The 15,455-nt window shown below is 43.2% G+C and overlaps 1 protein-coding gene across 6 annotated transcripts; it reads left to right on the top strand.

Moving 5' to 3' along the window:
• The first annotated feature begins 27 nt into the window (after positions 1-27).
• On the top strand, positions 28-14,916 carry LOC141272281 (interferon regulatory factor 4-like). Of its 6 annotated transcripts, none has more exons than XM_073682818.1 (11): positions 28-177; positions 2,082-2,237; positions 5,590-5,960; positions 9,027-9,250; positions 9,400-9,583; positions 9,743-9,807; positions 10,095-10,185; positions 10,535-10,639; positions 10,955-11,341; positions 13,685-13,800; positions 13,885-14,916. In XM_073682818.1, the coding sequence occupies exons 3-11, from the start codon at positions 5,900-5,902 to the stop codon at positions 13,957-13,959; spliced, it is 1,308 nt and encodes a 435-aa protein (XP_073538919.1). In that variant the 5' UTR covers positions 28-177; positions 2,082-2,237; positions 5,590-5,899; the 3' UTR covers positions 13,960-14,916. The 6 variants fall into 6 exon arrangements, with proteins under 6 accessions (XP_073538919.1, XP_073538921.1, XP_073538922.1 ...); XM_073682820.1 differs by having other exon boundaries at positions 2,082-2,332; XM_073682821.1 differs by lacking the exon at positions 2,082-2,237.
• Positions 14,917-15,455: the final 539 nt, after the last annotated feature.

Here is a 15,455-nt window from a genome sequence, read left to right as displayed (position 1 = left end):
CACGTGATGGCGGACATTTTTTTGGTGGGCTGTGCATACTCATATAGTCACTGTACACACTGGGAGCGCTGTGCGGACGCACGCAGGACATAGACACAGCTTCTGATTTACAGCACAAGCGGAGCCGGCTGCTTTGGTGGCTATTTGGCTGTTCTGCTCTATTATTAACATACTGAGGTTCGTTTATATAAAAAAAAATAATAATGTGCCCCTGTTGGTGATTGTAGAACTTTTCCCTCACTATGGAGACAGTTATTGTTATTTTTAGATTCTTCAGAATTCTACTGGTTGTCATTGGAAACAGACACCAGTTTAGCTCCACCTCCTTTATACCCATCATGCCCCTTATTATAAGTAAGGAAGGGGGGTCCACTGGGCACCACTATGGCGCATATGTGATCAGGGTATTTCAAAAAGACTTGATAATTTATTAGATATTACAGGGGAGGTCTGGCTCAAAAAACCCATTATTACTGGGGGTCTACCTCTGTGGGACCCTCCTTAATTAGTCAGGGGGCAGCGAGGATGGCCCTGGAGCTGGAGGACCCAACCAGAGATGAGGTAATCTCCTGAAATTTTCTCTAATTTACCAGGAATTGATGCTGCCCTAAATGCTGTGAGGGGAGCGAAAGGGTTAAAAAAAATTCTACGCACCCTTTCTTACAAAGCCTCCGCACGGCGCCCCCGTCTTCTGTTGTTCCATTATTATTATTTATTATTATATCGCCATTTATTCCATGGCTCTTTAATGTCCTCCATTCTGACACTAAGGTCAGTCTGAAGCCTGTGATTGGCCTCACGTCGGGGGTCCGCACATGTTTCATGATGCGTCCTCCCCTTTAGCTCACAAGTTCCCACATGGGGGCCAATCGCAGGCCTCGGCGTCAGACTGGAGAAACCGAAGGTGAGAAAAGAATCCATCAAAATGGCGACCGACTGAAATCATGCAAATCAAATCCCCCCAAAAAAGTTTAGATTTTAGCATATCCAAATTTTTCAGGGAATTTGTGACAAATTTAGTTATAAATGGATTCACTCATCTCTAGACCCAGCACAGTCATACAGTACATTGGCTCCCTATTGATTTTAGTTGGAACAGTACAATGCTTGATTTCACCTGTGGGGGTGCTGCAGGGAAATTAAACTCTTCATGCCAGGTTACTTGAGGAAGATTGGGTGTCTAAGCAGTGGGACATTCAGTAATCACCCTTTTTCAATTGACCCCTCAAATGCCCAATGTTATAAGAACAAGGAGTATCCCTTTAAATATTAAAAGGGTTTTCGAGGACCAAGATATTCACGATTTTAGGATAGATTTTCAACCAACACAAGGACCCCTGTAATCAGCTGATACCGGGCGCCAATAGATGTTTACAAGTGTATAGCGCCCAATCACCACAGCGCCCTACACCGTGCAGTGGCGGTTCATGGGAACTGTAGCTCAGCAATGATTGAAGTGGATGTGATCTAAGCTGCAGTACTTGAAGTGTCCACTACACAGTGTAAGGCGCTGTGGTGTCCTTGCTCCATACAAAGGGAATTTCCAGTTGCCATTGTTCTAGGTATCTGCTGAGCGGAGTGGGTGTCGGTTGTCGGACCCCCATTGATCTTAAGAATAGATCATTAAAATCTTAGTCCTGGGAAAAAAAATGGATTTTATTAACCCTGCTATGCAGCATTATGATGGTGTATATTTATAGTTACTCAATAACCTTTCACAGTAGATATATTGTTCTGGATTCTGCGATCCTTCAGATAAAACATTATAAGCTTTGTGGCTTCTTGTAAATTCCTTTTGGCAAGTCGGGTTTACACAAAACCACAAAAGCCACAAGTCTCCTGCTGCCAATCCCCGAGGGTTAGTCACTTCTTTTTTTCCAGGTTCTCAGACTTGTTTCCTCTCTAGGCTCCACCTTCATGATCATTTTTTTTTGCAATAATTATTTTTGTAATATGTATTCTATACGGATATATGTATTTTTTTACTATAGTCATAGACTATGTATTAAGGGTTAAATTGATATGTACAAAAATTCCTTTGGGGGCAACAGGATTACACTTTGCTTGCTGTTTCCTATTAGTAACTCGGGGCTCATGCGATTCTTGTTCTACCCACTTCGAAGTTGGAAACTGAAAGTAATGATCATCAGTTTCACTTTTCGTTCACTTTGTGAAAGCTGAATCCGGAGAGAAGGTACAAAAGGAAGAAACGTGTGTTAAAATCCAACACTCTGCAGGTGAGATCCCTTGGAAGTCATGAAGACAGGGCTCTAGGTAAAATATCGAGTAATGGTCATACTGGGTGACATTGGTTCTACAAAGAAAGTAGCAGGTAAGGTTCAAGAGAAAAGGAAAGGAAGTTCTAAGCAAAAATGAGGGCGGTTCTGGAGAAACGTAATGTGAGATTGCATGGAGAAGTTGGGGTTCTGGAGAGAAATTAGAACAGTTATGGATAAAGAAATAGGGGCTCTAGAGTAAAAGTAAGGTTGTGAATAAAGGAATGAAAGTTCTACGGCAAAGCAAAGTTTGTGGCTGTAGAAATTGAGGTTCTAGGCTGCATAGAACATTATTGATAAAGAAATGGAGGTTTGGAGGCAAATGAAAAGTTGTGGAGAAGGAAAGGGTTCTAGGGTAAAGAGAAAATTGTGGAAAGAGCAGAATTGGGGTAAAAAGAAGGTTGGAGATGAAGAAACATGTTCTAGTACATACATGTCAAAATCTGGCCCCAGGGTGATAATATTTGGTCCGCGACACAGAACCACCACCCTGGAACCCATTATTCTGTATGGAAGACTATGTGGGGCCAATTATACTGTATGGAGGACTATGTTGGGCCCATTATTCTGTATGGAGGACTATGTGGGACCCATTATTCTGTATGGAGGACTATGGGGGCCCATTATTCTGTATGGAGAACTATATGGGGCCCATTATTCTGTATGGAGGACTATATGGGGCCCATTATTCTGTATGGAGGAGTATGTGGGGCCATTATTCTGTATGGAGGACTATATGGGGCCCATTATTCTGTATGGAGGAGTATGGGGGCCCATTATTCTGTATGGAGAACTATATGGGGCCCATTATTCTGTATGGAGGACTATATGGGGCCCATTATTCTGTATGGAGGAGTATGTGGGGCCATTATTCTGTATAGAGGACTATGTGGGGCCATTATTCTGTATGGAAGACTATGTGGGGCCCATTATACTGTATGGAGGACTATGTTGGGCCCATTATTCTGTATGGAGGACTATGTGGGACCCATTATTCTGTATGGAGGACTATGGGGGTCCATTATTTTGTATGGAGGACTATATGGGGCCCATTATTCTGTATGGAGGACTATATGGGGCCATTATTCTGTATGGAGGACTATATGGGGCCATTATTCTGTATGGAGGACTATGTGGGGCCATTATTCTGTATGGAGGACTATGTGGGGCCATTATTCTGTATGGAGGACTATGTGGGGCCATTATTCTGTATGGAGGACTATGTGGGGCCCATTATACTGTATGGAGGACTATGTGGGGCCATTATTCTGTATGGAGGAATATGTGGGGCCATTATTCTGTATGGAGGACTATGTGGGGCCCATTATACTGCATGGAGGACTATGTGGGGCCAATTATTCTGTATGGAGGATTTTGTGGGGCCCATTATACTGTATACTGGTTGGCCCATGACTTTGTCCAAGTTTTTAATTTTGGCCCTCTGTGTGTTTGAGGTTGAAATCCCTGTTCTAGGGCAAAGGGAAGGTTGCGAGAAAGGGACATTAGGGTAAAAAGAAGGCTGGGCATAAAGAAAAACTTTCTAGGACAAAGGGACGGTTATGAGTAAAGGAATGAAGGTTCTATGGTAGAGAAAAGTTTGTGGATTTAGAAATGGATGTTCTATGTTACATGGAAGGTTGTTGATAAAGAAATGGAAGTCTGGAGGAAAATGGAAGGTTGTGGAGAAAGACTTGGAAGTTGTAGACTAGTAAAGGGAAGGTTGTGGATAAAGGAGTATTAGGGTAATTAGAGGTCGGTGGTAAATAGAAAGTTGGGGATAAAGAAATGTGTTCTAGGACAAAGGGAAGGTTGTGGATAAAGATATGGAGGTTCTATAGTAAATAGAAAATTGGCAATATAGAAATGCAGATTCTAGGGTAAATGGGAAGGTTGTGGCTAAAGATGTTGACATTTTGTTGTTAATGAAAGTTTACATATTAAAAAAAGGTTCAACGCTTGTGTTTAAAAAACACTGAAGAAACCAAAAAGGTATCCAGCTCCAGGATCCGAAGAAATAGGAAAATTTTAAAATAGCAACTTTATTAGAAAAAATTCATAAAAATGACTCCATCCAAAAACGAAGGAATGAATAAATAAAACAGGTACAGGTGCAATTGAATAGCTATTCCTAGGACATTTTCAGCAACGCGTTTCGATCGCTCAGAGGCGATCTTTTTCAAAGTTTCTTGTTATGTTTTTAGGATATTTGTGCTAGTTTCAGTGTTCACACTTGGTTTTTAACTGTTTGCATGTTGCTGTTATTTTCTATATGTGATTTAACATACTGGTATTCACCTGTTGGGTCATTGAAGGTAATGATCTCAGATGGGTTGTTTTTTAATTTGTTTTGTTTGTCAGCGTGTTATTTACATGGTGTGTTAGCATTTGTCTAGCAGCTTTGAAAAAGAATCGCCTCTGAGCAATCGAAACGCGTTGCTGAAAATGTCCTAGTAACAGCTATTCAATTGCATCTGTATCTCAGTTTTATTTATTCATTCCTTCATTTTTGGATGGAGTCATTTATATGATTTGTTTCTAATAAAGTTGCTATTTTAAAATTTTCCTGCTTACTTGGATCCTGGAGTTGGATACCTTTTTGGTTTCTTCAGGTTTGTTGGCATCTGGCCAGGAGGAATTTCCATGCTCCATTCTTCGGATTGCTCAGGTGAGCTGGCTGAAACTTTTTATATACTATGTATAAAGAAACAGGTTCAAGAGTCAAGGAAAGGTTGTGGGTAATGAAATGACAGTTCTATGGTAAAAAGAAGGTTATGGATAAAGAAATTGTGGTTTTAGCCAGCTGATGAAAGACCGTCATGGTCTGGGTCTAAGTTAACTGTGTTTTGAATCTTTTTCTGACCCTAGTCCATGAAAAAGCTTTCTGAAAGAACATTCTCAGAAAGTTTGTTCTTAATTTGCCCGGTGTAATTGGCCAGTTTGAAAGAATGTTATGGAGAGTCAGCGCTGGACCCGGGGGGAGGTGAGTGATATCTGGCATTATTATTTTACACAATTGCAGTAGTTTGGGATTGTGCAAAAGATAGGGTCAGCTCCCCAATCCGGGTATTCTCAGTCTGAAGATCCAGGAAGTCTCACACGGATCAGGTCAGGGCAACTCATCCAGTATCGGACAAGGAGAGGATCCAGCGTGGAAAACCCAATTATTAAAAGTGAAGTTTTACTTACCCGGGACTGAGTTTTCCACACTGGATTCTTTTTGTTTGCTGCAATAATTTGGGGTCCACTTTGTGGAAAGTGTAAAATTCCTTTAACCATCAATCTATCTTTAGCCAATGTGTTTTGTCACCTTTAGGTCTAGAAGAGACACTAGAGAAAATGAAGTTCCTGAGATAAGTAAGAAATATTCTAGATAAAAGAAGAGGAGGATTGGTAAAGAAGTAGGTTCAGAGAAGATAAAAGGGAGGATCCACAGGAAACTGTCAAGGACATAAAGGAAAATGTTGGGGAGATGGAAGGCAAGCTGTAAAGAGAAGAAAAGCTTTGGAGAAACATATGATATTCGAGAGAAAGAAGGCCCTAAAGGAGGAAAAAAAATGTTCTGGAGCTAAATTACGAGAGTCTAGAAAGTGAAGTTTTACAGAGGAAAAACAGGTTATAATGAGATGAAGAGAGTAAGCAAGAAACTTGCTGAAAGCAAAGAAGGCATGAAAAGAAGAAAGACATGTAAGCGGGGTTTAGACTGCAGGGATGTCAAACTTAAACACACAGAGGCCAAAATGAAAAACTTGGACAAAGTCGCTTGCCAACCAGTATACAGTATAATTGGCCCCACATAGTCCTCCATACAGATTAATGGGCCCCACAGAGTCTTCCATACAGTATAATGGGCCCCACACAGCCCTCCATACAGAATAATGGCCTCACATAGTCCTCCATACAGTATAATTGGCCTCACGTAGTCCTCCATACAGAATAATGGGCCCCACATAGTCCTCCATACAGAATAATGGGCCCCACATAGTCCTCCATACAGAATAATGGGCCCCACGTAGTCTTCAATACAGAATAATGGCCCCACATAGTCCTCCATACAGTATAATTGGCCTCACGTAGTCCTCCATACAGTATAATGGGCCCCACATAGTCCTGCATCTAATATATATAATTGTCTTATCCCGTCTGTCTGTGTGTCTGTCTGTCTGTACAGGAAATCCCGCGTCGCTGATTGGTCCGGCTGCGGCCAATCAGCGATGCTGCATTTCAGAAAAAGATGGCGGCCATTAGCGGCTCATCTGCCACACGGAGGTCAGCGGCGATGCAGCCGGCTGCTCGCAGCATAAGTCCCCCGACCGGAGGCGCCGCTGACCTCCATGCGGCTACCGTCGGGAGATCAGCACCCGGCGCAATACTTACACCTCCCCGTGCCTCCGCAGCAGCTCCTGTCTCTTCCGCTGCAGCTCTGTGTCGTCTCAGGTCAGAGGGTTCGGTGACGTCTTTTCACGGCGCTCTCTCCTGAACGGTCACAGCGCAGAGCGGGAAGATGCCGGCGTGCGTGAGGAGTCCAGAGCAGCGGCAGCACCAGCAAGTGAGAAGTGAGGTGAGTATTGGATTTTTTTTTTATTGTATGGGGGCATAGGGCATTAAATGGTGGGGTGGGGGTGTGTGACATATTGGAGGGGGCATTATAAACGAGGGGGGGGTGACATCTTGCATGGGGCACTATGGGGGGGGATGTGACTTCCTGCATGGGCCATTATATAGGGGGGATGTGACTTCCTGCATGGGGCATTATAAGGAAGGGGGGGGGATGTGACATCCTGCATGGGGCATTATAAGGGAGGGGGGGATGTGACATCCTGCATGGGGCATTATATGGTGGGGGGGAGTGACATCCTGCATGGGGCATTATAAGGGAGGGGGGGATGTGACATCCTGCATGGGGCATTATAAGGGAGGGGGGATGTGACATCCTGCATGGGGCATTATAAGGGAGGGGGGGATGTGACATCCTGCATGGCGCATTATAAGGGAGGGGGGGATGTTACATCCTGCATGGGGCATTATAAGGGAGGGGGGATGTGACATCCTGCATGGGGCATTATAAGGGAGGGGGGGATGTGACATCCTGCATGGGGCATTATAAGGGAGGGGGGATGTGACATCCTGCATGGGGCATTATAAGGGAGGGGGGGATGTGACATCCTGCATGGGGCATTATAAGGGAGGGGGGGATGTGACATCCTGCATGGGGCATTATAAGGGAGGGGGGATGTGACATCCTGCATGGGGCATTATAAGGGAGGGGGGGATGTGACATCCTGCATGGCGCATTATAAGGGAGGGGGGGATGTGACATCCTGCATGGAGCATTATATGGTGGAGGGAGTGACATCCTGCATGGGGCATTATAAAGGAGGGGGGATGTGAAATCCTACATGGGGCTTTATATGGTGGGGGGAGTGACATCCTGCATGGGGCATTATAAGGGAGGGGGATGTGACATCCTTCATGGGGCATTATATGGTGGGGGGGAGTGAAAGGGGGGGATGTGACATCCTTCATGGGGCATTATAAGAGAGGGGGGATGTGACATCCTGCATGGGGCATTATATGGGGGGGGAGTGACATCCTGCATGGGGCATTATAAGGCAGGTGGATGCTCCCCGGTCCTCACTAACACGGTTCGCTGATTGGTCGCAGCTGCCGGCCACGACCAATCAGCGATATCGGCGCCAATTTAAACACCGCTCTGCTGATTGCTCGCGGCCGGCCGCCGCGACCAATCTGCGATTGTGGCGCCAAATTTAAACACGGCCTCCGGCCAATTGGCGGAAGATTTAAAATAAGTACGCCACCGTCGGGAGACATATTCTAAAATACCTGATGCGTTAGAATCGGGCCACCATCTAGTATAGAATAATGGCCCCACATAGGGGTGGTGGTTCTGGTGTCGGGGGCCAAATACCACCCTGCGGGCCAGATTTGGCCCACGGGCCGAAGTTTGACATGTGTGGTTTAGAGAGAAGAAACTATAGTCTGGAGAGCATGGAGGGAGCTTCTTTTGGAAAGGTTGAGATGTTATACCGTATATAGAAAAGCTGTATAAAAAAAAAGGTAGTTTAGAAAATGAAAAATTTCTGTAGAGTTTATATTTGGTTCTAGAGAAAAGGCCGTATGGTTCTAGATTATCAGTATGTGAAATTAAGAAAAGAGAGCTTGGACTAATACAGTAATGCTTGTTCAGCATGAACATAGGTTAAAAATGTATATCGGGAGGGTTCCCTCATGACGAAGTAGACATGGGCACCACATTTAAACAGAGAGAAAAAAGAGAGGAGGCCTCACACGTTCATAAGTCACAGAAACAGACAAGGATGCTTGCGTGGCTGTTTCTGTCCATCCCATAAAAGTGAATACGGAGACGTGTGGCGACTTTTCTGTTCTGTCGCTTCCCGGATGCGACAGTTGTCTCACCAGGTAGCGCAGAGGTCTGGAGACCCCTGTTTGAACATAGGTGCTGGCCATTGAGGTGGAACCATTATTTGTCAGATATATATGACATATAAAAAAATAGAGAAACAATGGGGGCACTGCTTTCATCCCAAAACAGTGTGTCCACCCTGTCCATATGTTGTGTGTGGTATTGAAAGTCAGACACAGTCACTTCTGTAGAGCTCAGCAGTAGTACCACACACAACTCATTGAGGGACCAATGCTGTACTTGGACGAAAACAGACATATTTTTTGTCCATCCTGGACTCCTTGTAACTCTTTCTGACTTGTTCTTAGGTACGAACAGAAGAGAACTTGATAATTTAACTTATTTTGGCCTGGAGATGAGTGAAAAAGGAACCCCTCCTTTGAGGTTGAAGGAGTGGCTCATACTTCAGATAGACAGTGGCAAATATCCCGGTCTTCGATGGGAAAATGAGGAGAAAACAGTGTTCAAAATTCCATGGAAACATGCGGCCAAACATAACTACAAAGAAGAAGAAGATGCTGCCTTATTCAAGGTAAGGAACCAAATCTGGAATGTAAAACCTTCAGGAGCATGCTCCTATACTATTATGGGCTGGGATAATTCGTGAGGTATGTAAATGAAATACCATTCCTGATTATCTCTGCTGCCATATAATGTAAAGTGGTTTCTTTACTTCTTCAGGCCTGGGCAGTGCATAAGGGAAAGTTTCGAGAAGGAGCCAAGGAAGACCCTTCGGTTTGGAAGACAAGACTTCGATGTGCCCTGAACAAAAGCCCAGACTTTAAGGAGGTCATGGATAGTGGCCAAGACTTTGGTGAACCCTACAAAGTCTATTCTATTGTATCAGATCCTTCACAGAAAACCTGTAAGTCTTCCTTTTTGGAAATGTATTTTATAGAGATGACGCTGCTTTCAGTAAGGAACTTGTGTACGATTTCTAGAGTTTAGTCATCTTGAAATAACAAGTAGTCATTCAGGTATTACAGTTGGTTATCTAAACTTTTTGGAACTGATTGTGTTTCAGATGAGGGATCAAAAGAAGCCATCAGGAAACTGAGAGAAGAACCACCAAGAATACCCATGATCAAAGTAACTAAAGCTTACCACCCATCATGTATAACCAATCTCCACCTTTCAAGGTGCTTCACCTTCACCACTGACTGCCCTGGGTAATAGAATATATAAGGTTTGGATGGAGATGGTAAGAGGTGGGGGCACAAGGATGTCATGGGACCTTAAGGGCCAATTATCGAATACACTAAAAGAGGCAGCATACTGCTCATTTTTGGGATATTCCCTATATTTTGCTGTCTTTAGTTTTGGATCTTGTTCTTCATTCTTTTAAATGTTTTTTTCTTTCTATGTCTCATATATAGATGGAGAATCAAATGATGCAAGGTCCACTCAACACAGATGGTTCCTCCAAACTTTTGCAGCTTCAAAGTTTTAACACCCCAATAGAAGAAGGTGAGACAACACCCATTGAGATAGAAGCCACCAGAGTCTGGTTTCAACAACTTCCAGAAATTGCAGAGGGAAGCCACATCCGACTATACATATAATCTTCATTGGCCAAATGAATGGCCAGCCATGTAAGGCATTGACGGATTGGGTTTGACAAAGCAACACCCCATTTTGGTTCATAGAGCAGGGTTCACAAATGGGAAACCCCCATATTGGACATATGTATGTCGTTGTAGGATATATGGACAGAAGTTTTGATATAAGACAACTTTTTCTGTTCAGCTTAAAATATGACAATGGTTTTTCCCATCAGTAATGTCGTCGCTTGTATGTTACTTTCCTTCCTGCTCAGTGAGTTTTCCTTCACCAGTCATCTTAAGGACCCAAAACGTTGATCATGAAGTAGCAGATATTTCAGAAAAAGACATTATCATCCCATCATCACCTTCTTCATCAGGTGAGACGTGCCATTGATGTAAGTAGTTAGAGTACAGATCTTATGGGTTTCATATGTGTCATCTATATACAGATATGGGTGTAGCTATGGGGGCTGTAGAATTAACAAATTTCCTTGGCCCTGGTGCCTGAGAGCCCAAAGAACCTATTGTCATATAAGAAGACACCAATATATTAATGGCACATGGTAGATGAGGAGCCGGTTACATATTCTACATGGGGCATGGAGCTTTAATTTACTTCTCTGTACATAAATCCCTTGTCAGGATCAGGATGGATGGGGTTTCCTAAAACTGATCTTGTTTTATTTCCGTAGATTACTGGCTACATGTCCGCCTTTACTACCAGGGAAAACTAGTGACTGAAGTCACCACACAGACCGCCGAGGGGTGCCGCATTATCCCTTTGGCTTCACCGAAACATGACTTGGGCTCACCGCACCATCTGGAGAATATTCTGCTTCCACCGCCCCAGATGCTACCTGACATTCTATCCCCAGAGATGCAGAACGTCGTCAAGAAGTTATTGCTGCACCTGGACAAAGGGGTGTTCCTGTGGGTGGCACCTGATGGGGTCTACATAAAGCGCCAATGCCAAGTGCGCGTCTACTGGAGTGGCCCCCTGGCTCCCAATACTGACCAGCCTAACAAGCTGGAGAGAGAGAAGACGTGCAAAGTGTTGGACATGGAACACTTCATGCATGGTAAGGGCTTGTTCACACGTGGTGTTTTTGCTGTTTTTTCTGTGCATTTTTTTCTGCATAAATAAAGGCAGCTTTATACAGTAGCAAAAAAAATAAATGAGATGAGATTTATAAAATCTCATTCACATGGTACTTTTTCTTTCTTGTGTTTTTGTGAGCTAACGGTATTTTTTTTAAAACACAACATGTCAAATCTTTCAGCAATTTTTGCTGCTTTTTTTAGCCATTCAATTGAATGCATCAAAAACTCGCCTTTTTCATGTGGGGGACAGGAAAAAAAAAAGGAAACATTTCAAAAAAGTACTGTGTAAACTTACTATTGTTGTTTGAATAACAGAAAGTTCCGCTAATTCATCACAAGGTGCACAGATCACACAGTCTGTGTGCCGCAATGAAGGGAAAAAAGGATGAATCAGGCTCCCATAATCCAATAAAATTCCAAAATGGCTTCATTAAATGTTCCACAAAAATTGGACAAGAAACAAGTGCAAAAGCGATTCGGATCACTTATGTTGAAACCTATGAAGAATGATCGATTATAAGTGATCCAAATTACTTTGCACTTGTGTCTTGTCCAATTTTTGTGGAATATTTAATAAAACAATTACAAAATTTGATCTTTGAGCACCATGTCTTCTTTACACCAGTCGTGTTCAGAAATGCATTTACAACTCTGTTTCCTGCAGCTCAACCATTTTTTCATAATTGTCCTCTGTTTTGCAATTCAGCTTCATTAGAGCACAATCACAGTATAATCAGTTCAGATCTGGGGTTTGACAGCTGACACCCCCACCGATCGGCTGGATGCAGGTCCCACGGCCACTGGATGTAAATAGTGTAAAAGGGCCAGAGACACCACAGCTCCAACACTGTGTAGTGGGCATTCTGGGGTACTGCAGCTCAACTTCGATTCATTCCAACACTGTATAGAACTGTGATGTTTCAGCTCCTTTCAATATTTACATCTGGGAGATGGAAAAATATTTAGATTTGAGAGTTCTCAGTGGTTGATACCTTTTAATGGCTAACTGAAAAGATGGTAACAAGTTGCAAGCTTTCTAGACTACATCAGGCCTGATGAAGAGTCTTCCTCGGTCTGGGGCTCCATGCAAGATCTCGCCTTGTGGGGTAAGGCTGATTCTGAGAAAGGTCAGAAATCAGCCCAGAACTACACGGGGGAACCTGGTCAATGACCGAAAGAGAGCTGGGACCACAGTCTCAAACAATACTGATAGTAACACACTACGCCGTCATGGATTAAAATCCTGCAGGGCACGCAATGTCTCCCTACTCACGCCAGCACATGTCCAGGACCGTTTGAAGTTCGCCAGTGACCATCTGGATGATCCAGAGGAGGCATGAGAGAAGATCATGTGGTCAGATAAAACCAAAATAGAACATTTTGGTATCAACTCCACTCGCCGTGTTTGGAGGAAGAAGAAGGATGAGTACAACCCCAAGAACACCATCCCAACCATGAAGCATGGTGCGGGAAACCTCATACTTTGGGAGTGTTTTTCTGCAAAGAGTACTGCACCGTATTGAAGGGAGGATGGATGGGGTCATGTAGCGTGAGATTTTGGCCAACAACCTCCTTCCTTTAGTAAAAGCATTGAAGATGGGTCGTGGCTGGGTCTTCCAGCATGACAATGACCTGAAACACACAGGCAGTGCTACTAAGGAGTGCCTCTATAAGAAGCATTTCAAGGTCCTGGAGTGACTTAGCCTGTCTCCAGACCTGAACCCAACAGAAAATGTTTGGAGGGAGCTGAAACTCAATGTTGCCCAGCGACAGCCCCGAAACCTGAAAGATCTAGAGAAGATCTGTATGGAGGAGTGGGCCAAAATCCCTGCTGCAGTGTGTGCAAACTTGGTCAAGAACTACAGGAAACATCTGACCTCTGTAATTGCAAACAAAGGTTTCTGTTCCAAATATTAAGTTCTGGTTTTCTATTGTATCAAATATTTATTTCATGCAATAAAATGCAAAAATCATACAATGCAGTTTTCTGTTGTTGTTTTTTTTATTTTTAGAGTCTGTCTCTCACAGGTGAAGTGTACCTATGGTAAAAATGACAGACCTCTTCATTCTTGTAGGTGAAAAAGACTTACCAAATTGGCAGGGTATCAAATACTTATTTTCCCCACTGTATGTGGATACCCCCTAACCAACCCTTCCCAATGAGAGCTGAAATCTAGAACTGAGGACCACGATACCAGGGGCATTCTGCCTTCTTTTGTCATGGCGTAGAAAACAAAAAAATCCCCGACCGTCCTTTCCCAGGATTAGAATACTGAGTTCTGACTTTGACTTACGAGATCTCTCCTTTTCACCTCTCTTAGAGTTTCAGATGTACACCGTGCGCAAAGGTCCTGAACCCCAGTATCAGATTCAGCTCTGCTTCGGAGAGGAATATCCAGGGTCAACACCGAACTCTAAACAGTTAATAACAGCTCATGTGAGTATACAATATGGGGTATACATGGGGTACATGTCATGTATGTGCCCCTGTCTGATTTATCGGTCACTTTCATATTCATAGGTGGAGCCGGTGTTTGCCCGAGAAATGCTGGTGAATGCAAAAAGAAAACTAAGGAAAGACCCCCCGGCTGACTAGTCTCTCTGCATGGAACGACTTATCCTGATCCTGCTTGTTACGCTGAACCTTCCCATTTCTTAGTTATATCTTATTGTGGGAAAGTTGGGTGATAACCAGTATGTCTGCCATTAAAGTCCTTATGTAGGACAGCTGGGTGCTCTGTAACGTTAGTAATATTGGGTCTGACCCAGCTTTTCCTGGGACGGATGGAACTTAGAAAATGGCTGAATTGAAATTTTAAGGTTAAGTTCCCACCATGACTTTTTGGTGAGTTTTTGATGCTGGGTATTTTCGCTGCACAAAAGAACGTGGCATTTTACAGTTTAAAAAAAAGTGGATGGGATGTATAGAAATCTCCTGCCCACTGTGCTTTTTTTTTTGCACAGCGTAAACTGACCTGCGGTGCGCGTTAGAAATTCCCAACATGTCAATTTCTCTTTCAGGTGTGTCGAGTTTTATGTGCGGATTTTCCCCATTGAATTGAATCAAATGCAGAAAATCCGCATGTAGAAAACACACGTAATCCGCACATGACTGTATCAATAAAGTCAAATACCAGGAAGAATCAAAAACAAAGCAGCTTTATTTAAAACAGAACACACAAAAAAAGAGACAAAAAAAACATGTGAAAAAAACTCAAGTAACCAAGATAGGTGTAAAAAATCTCTAACATCAAAATCTCACCAAATAATCATTGTGGGAATGTAGCTACAGCTTACTACTGTGACTCAGACTGTTCAGGGTTGTTTTTTTTTTGTTATTTTTGGGTGGAAGGGGCATTTAGAAAACAAATTATTTGCCCCTTTACTTATTGCATGCTTGGATATTTGCCTTTGCTCAGGAAACATGTGTAGGACATGAATATCAGCAAAAATGTTTTTATTCACTGACAATAAGCAGAAATCTGAAATATTTTGATAAGCAAATTATTTAAAATATTGAATAACTTTTTATTATATATAAACGCCCTTTTAAGTTCATGTGTGTGTTTTCTATGAGCCCCTTAGATATTCCCTAGCACCTGTATTCCCACGGTGTTACATCCTTGAGTGGTAGTGTGGCCAATGGCGAAACGTCCCGCAGTTTGCCGTGCATTGCTTGATTGTATTGTAGGGGATTCACTCTCTCTGGTAGGCTTTAGGTATTAGGACTTAGATAGCGTTCACACAGGCAGTGCAATTTTGGGCCAAACACATGCAATTTTTATTGTTTTCCACAGGTTGCACAACACCAAAACAAACTCATAAACATAAATCCATAGCCTTGTCCAGGCGCTAACTAAACAGAACAGACCCTGGATACTAATACACTGCTGAGCTAACCCCAGCTCGGTCAAACAAAACAGCTAATGTCAATATCAACCACTGATACTTGCGGTTCTCTGCACACGGCCTGTGCAGACTCTTCCCAGAGAGGACTTCTGGCCTGTCTCTCTATTCGGCTCCAAGACACATCCAGTCTGGTCAGCTTCCCTGAGTTGACTGACTAATGAGAACACCTAGCCTGGTTATATG

The sequence above is a fragment of the Phyllobates terribilis genome, unplaced genomic scaffold (genome assembly GCF_046119375.1).
Source record: "Phyllobates terribilis strain yellow unplaced genomic scaffold, ASM4611937v1 Scaffold_5__5_contigs__length_657084704, whole genome shotgun sequence".
In the NCBI taxonomy this organism is placed as follows: domain Eukaryota; kingdom Metazoa; phylum Chordata; class Amphibia; order Anura; family Dendrobatidae; genus Phyllobates; species Phyllobates terribilis.
The sequence above is the reverse complement of the archived record's forward strand: the minus strand, read 5'-3'. Positions and strand labels throughout refer to the sequence as shown.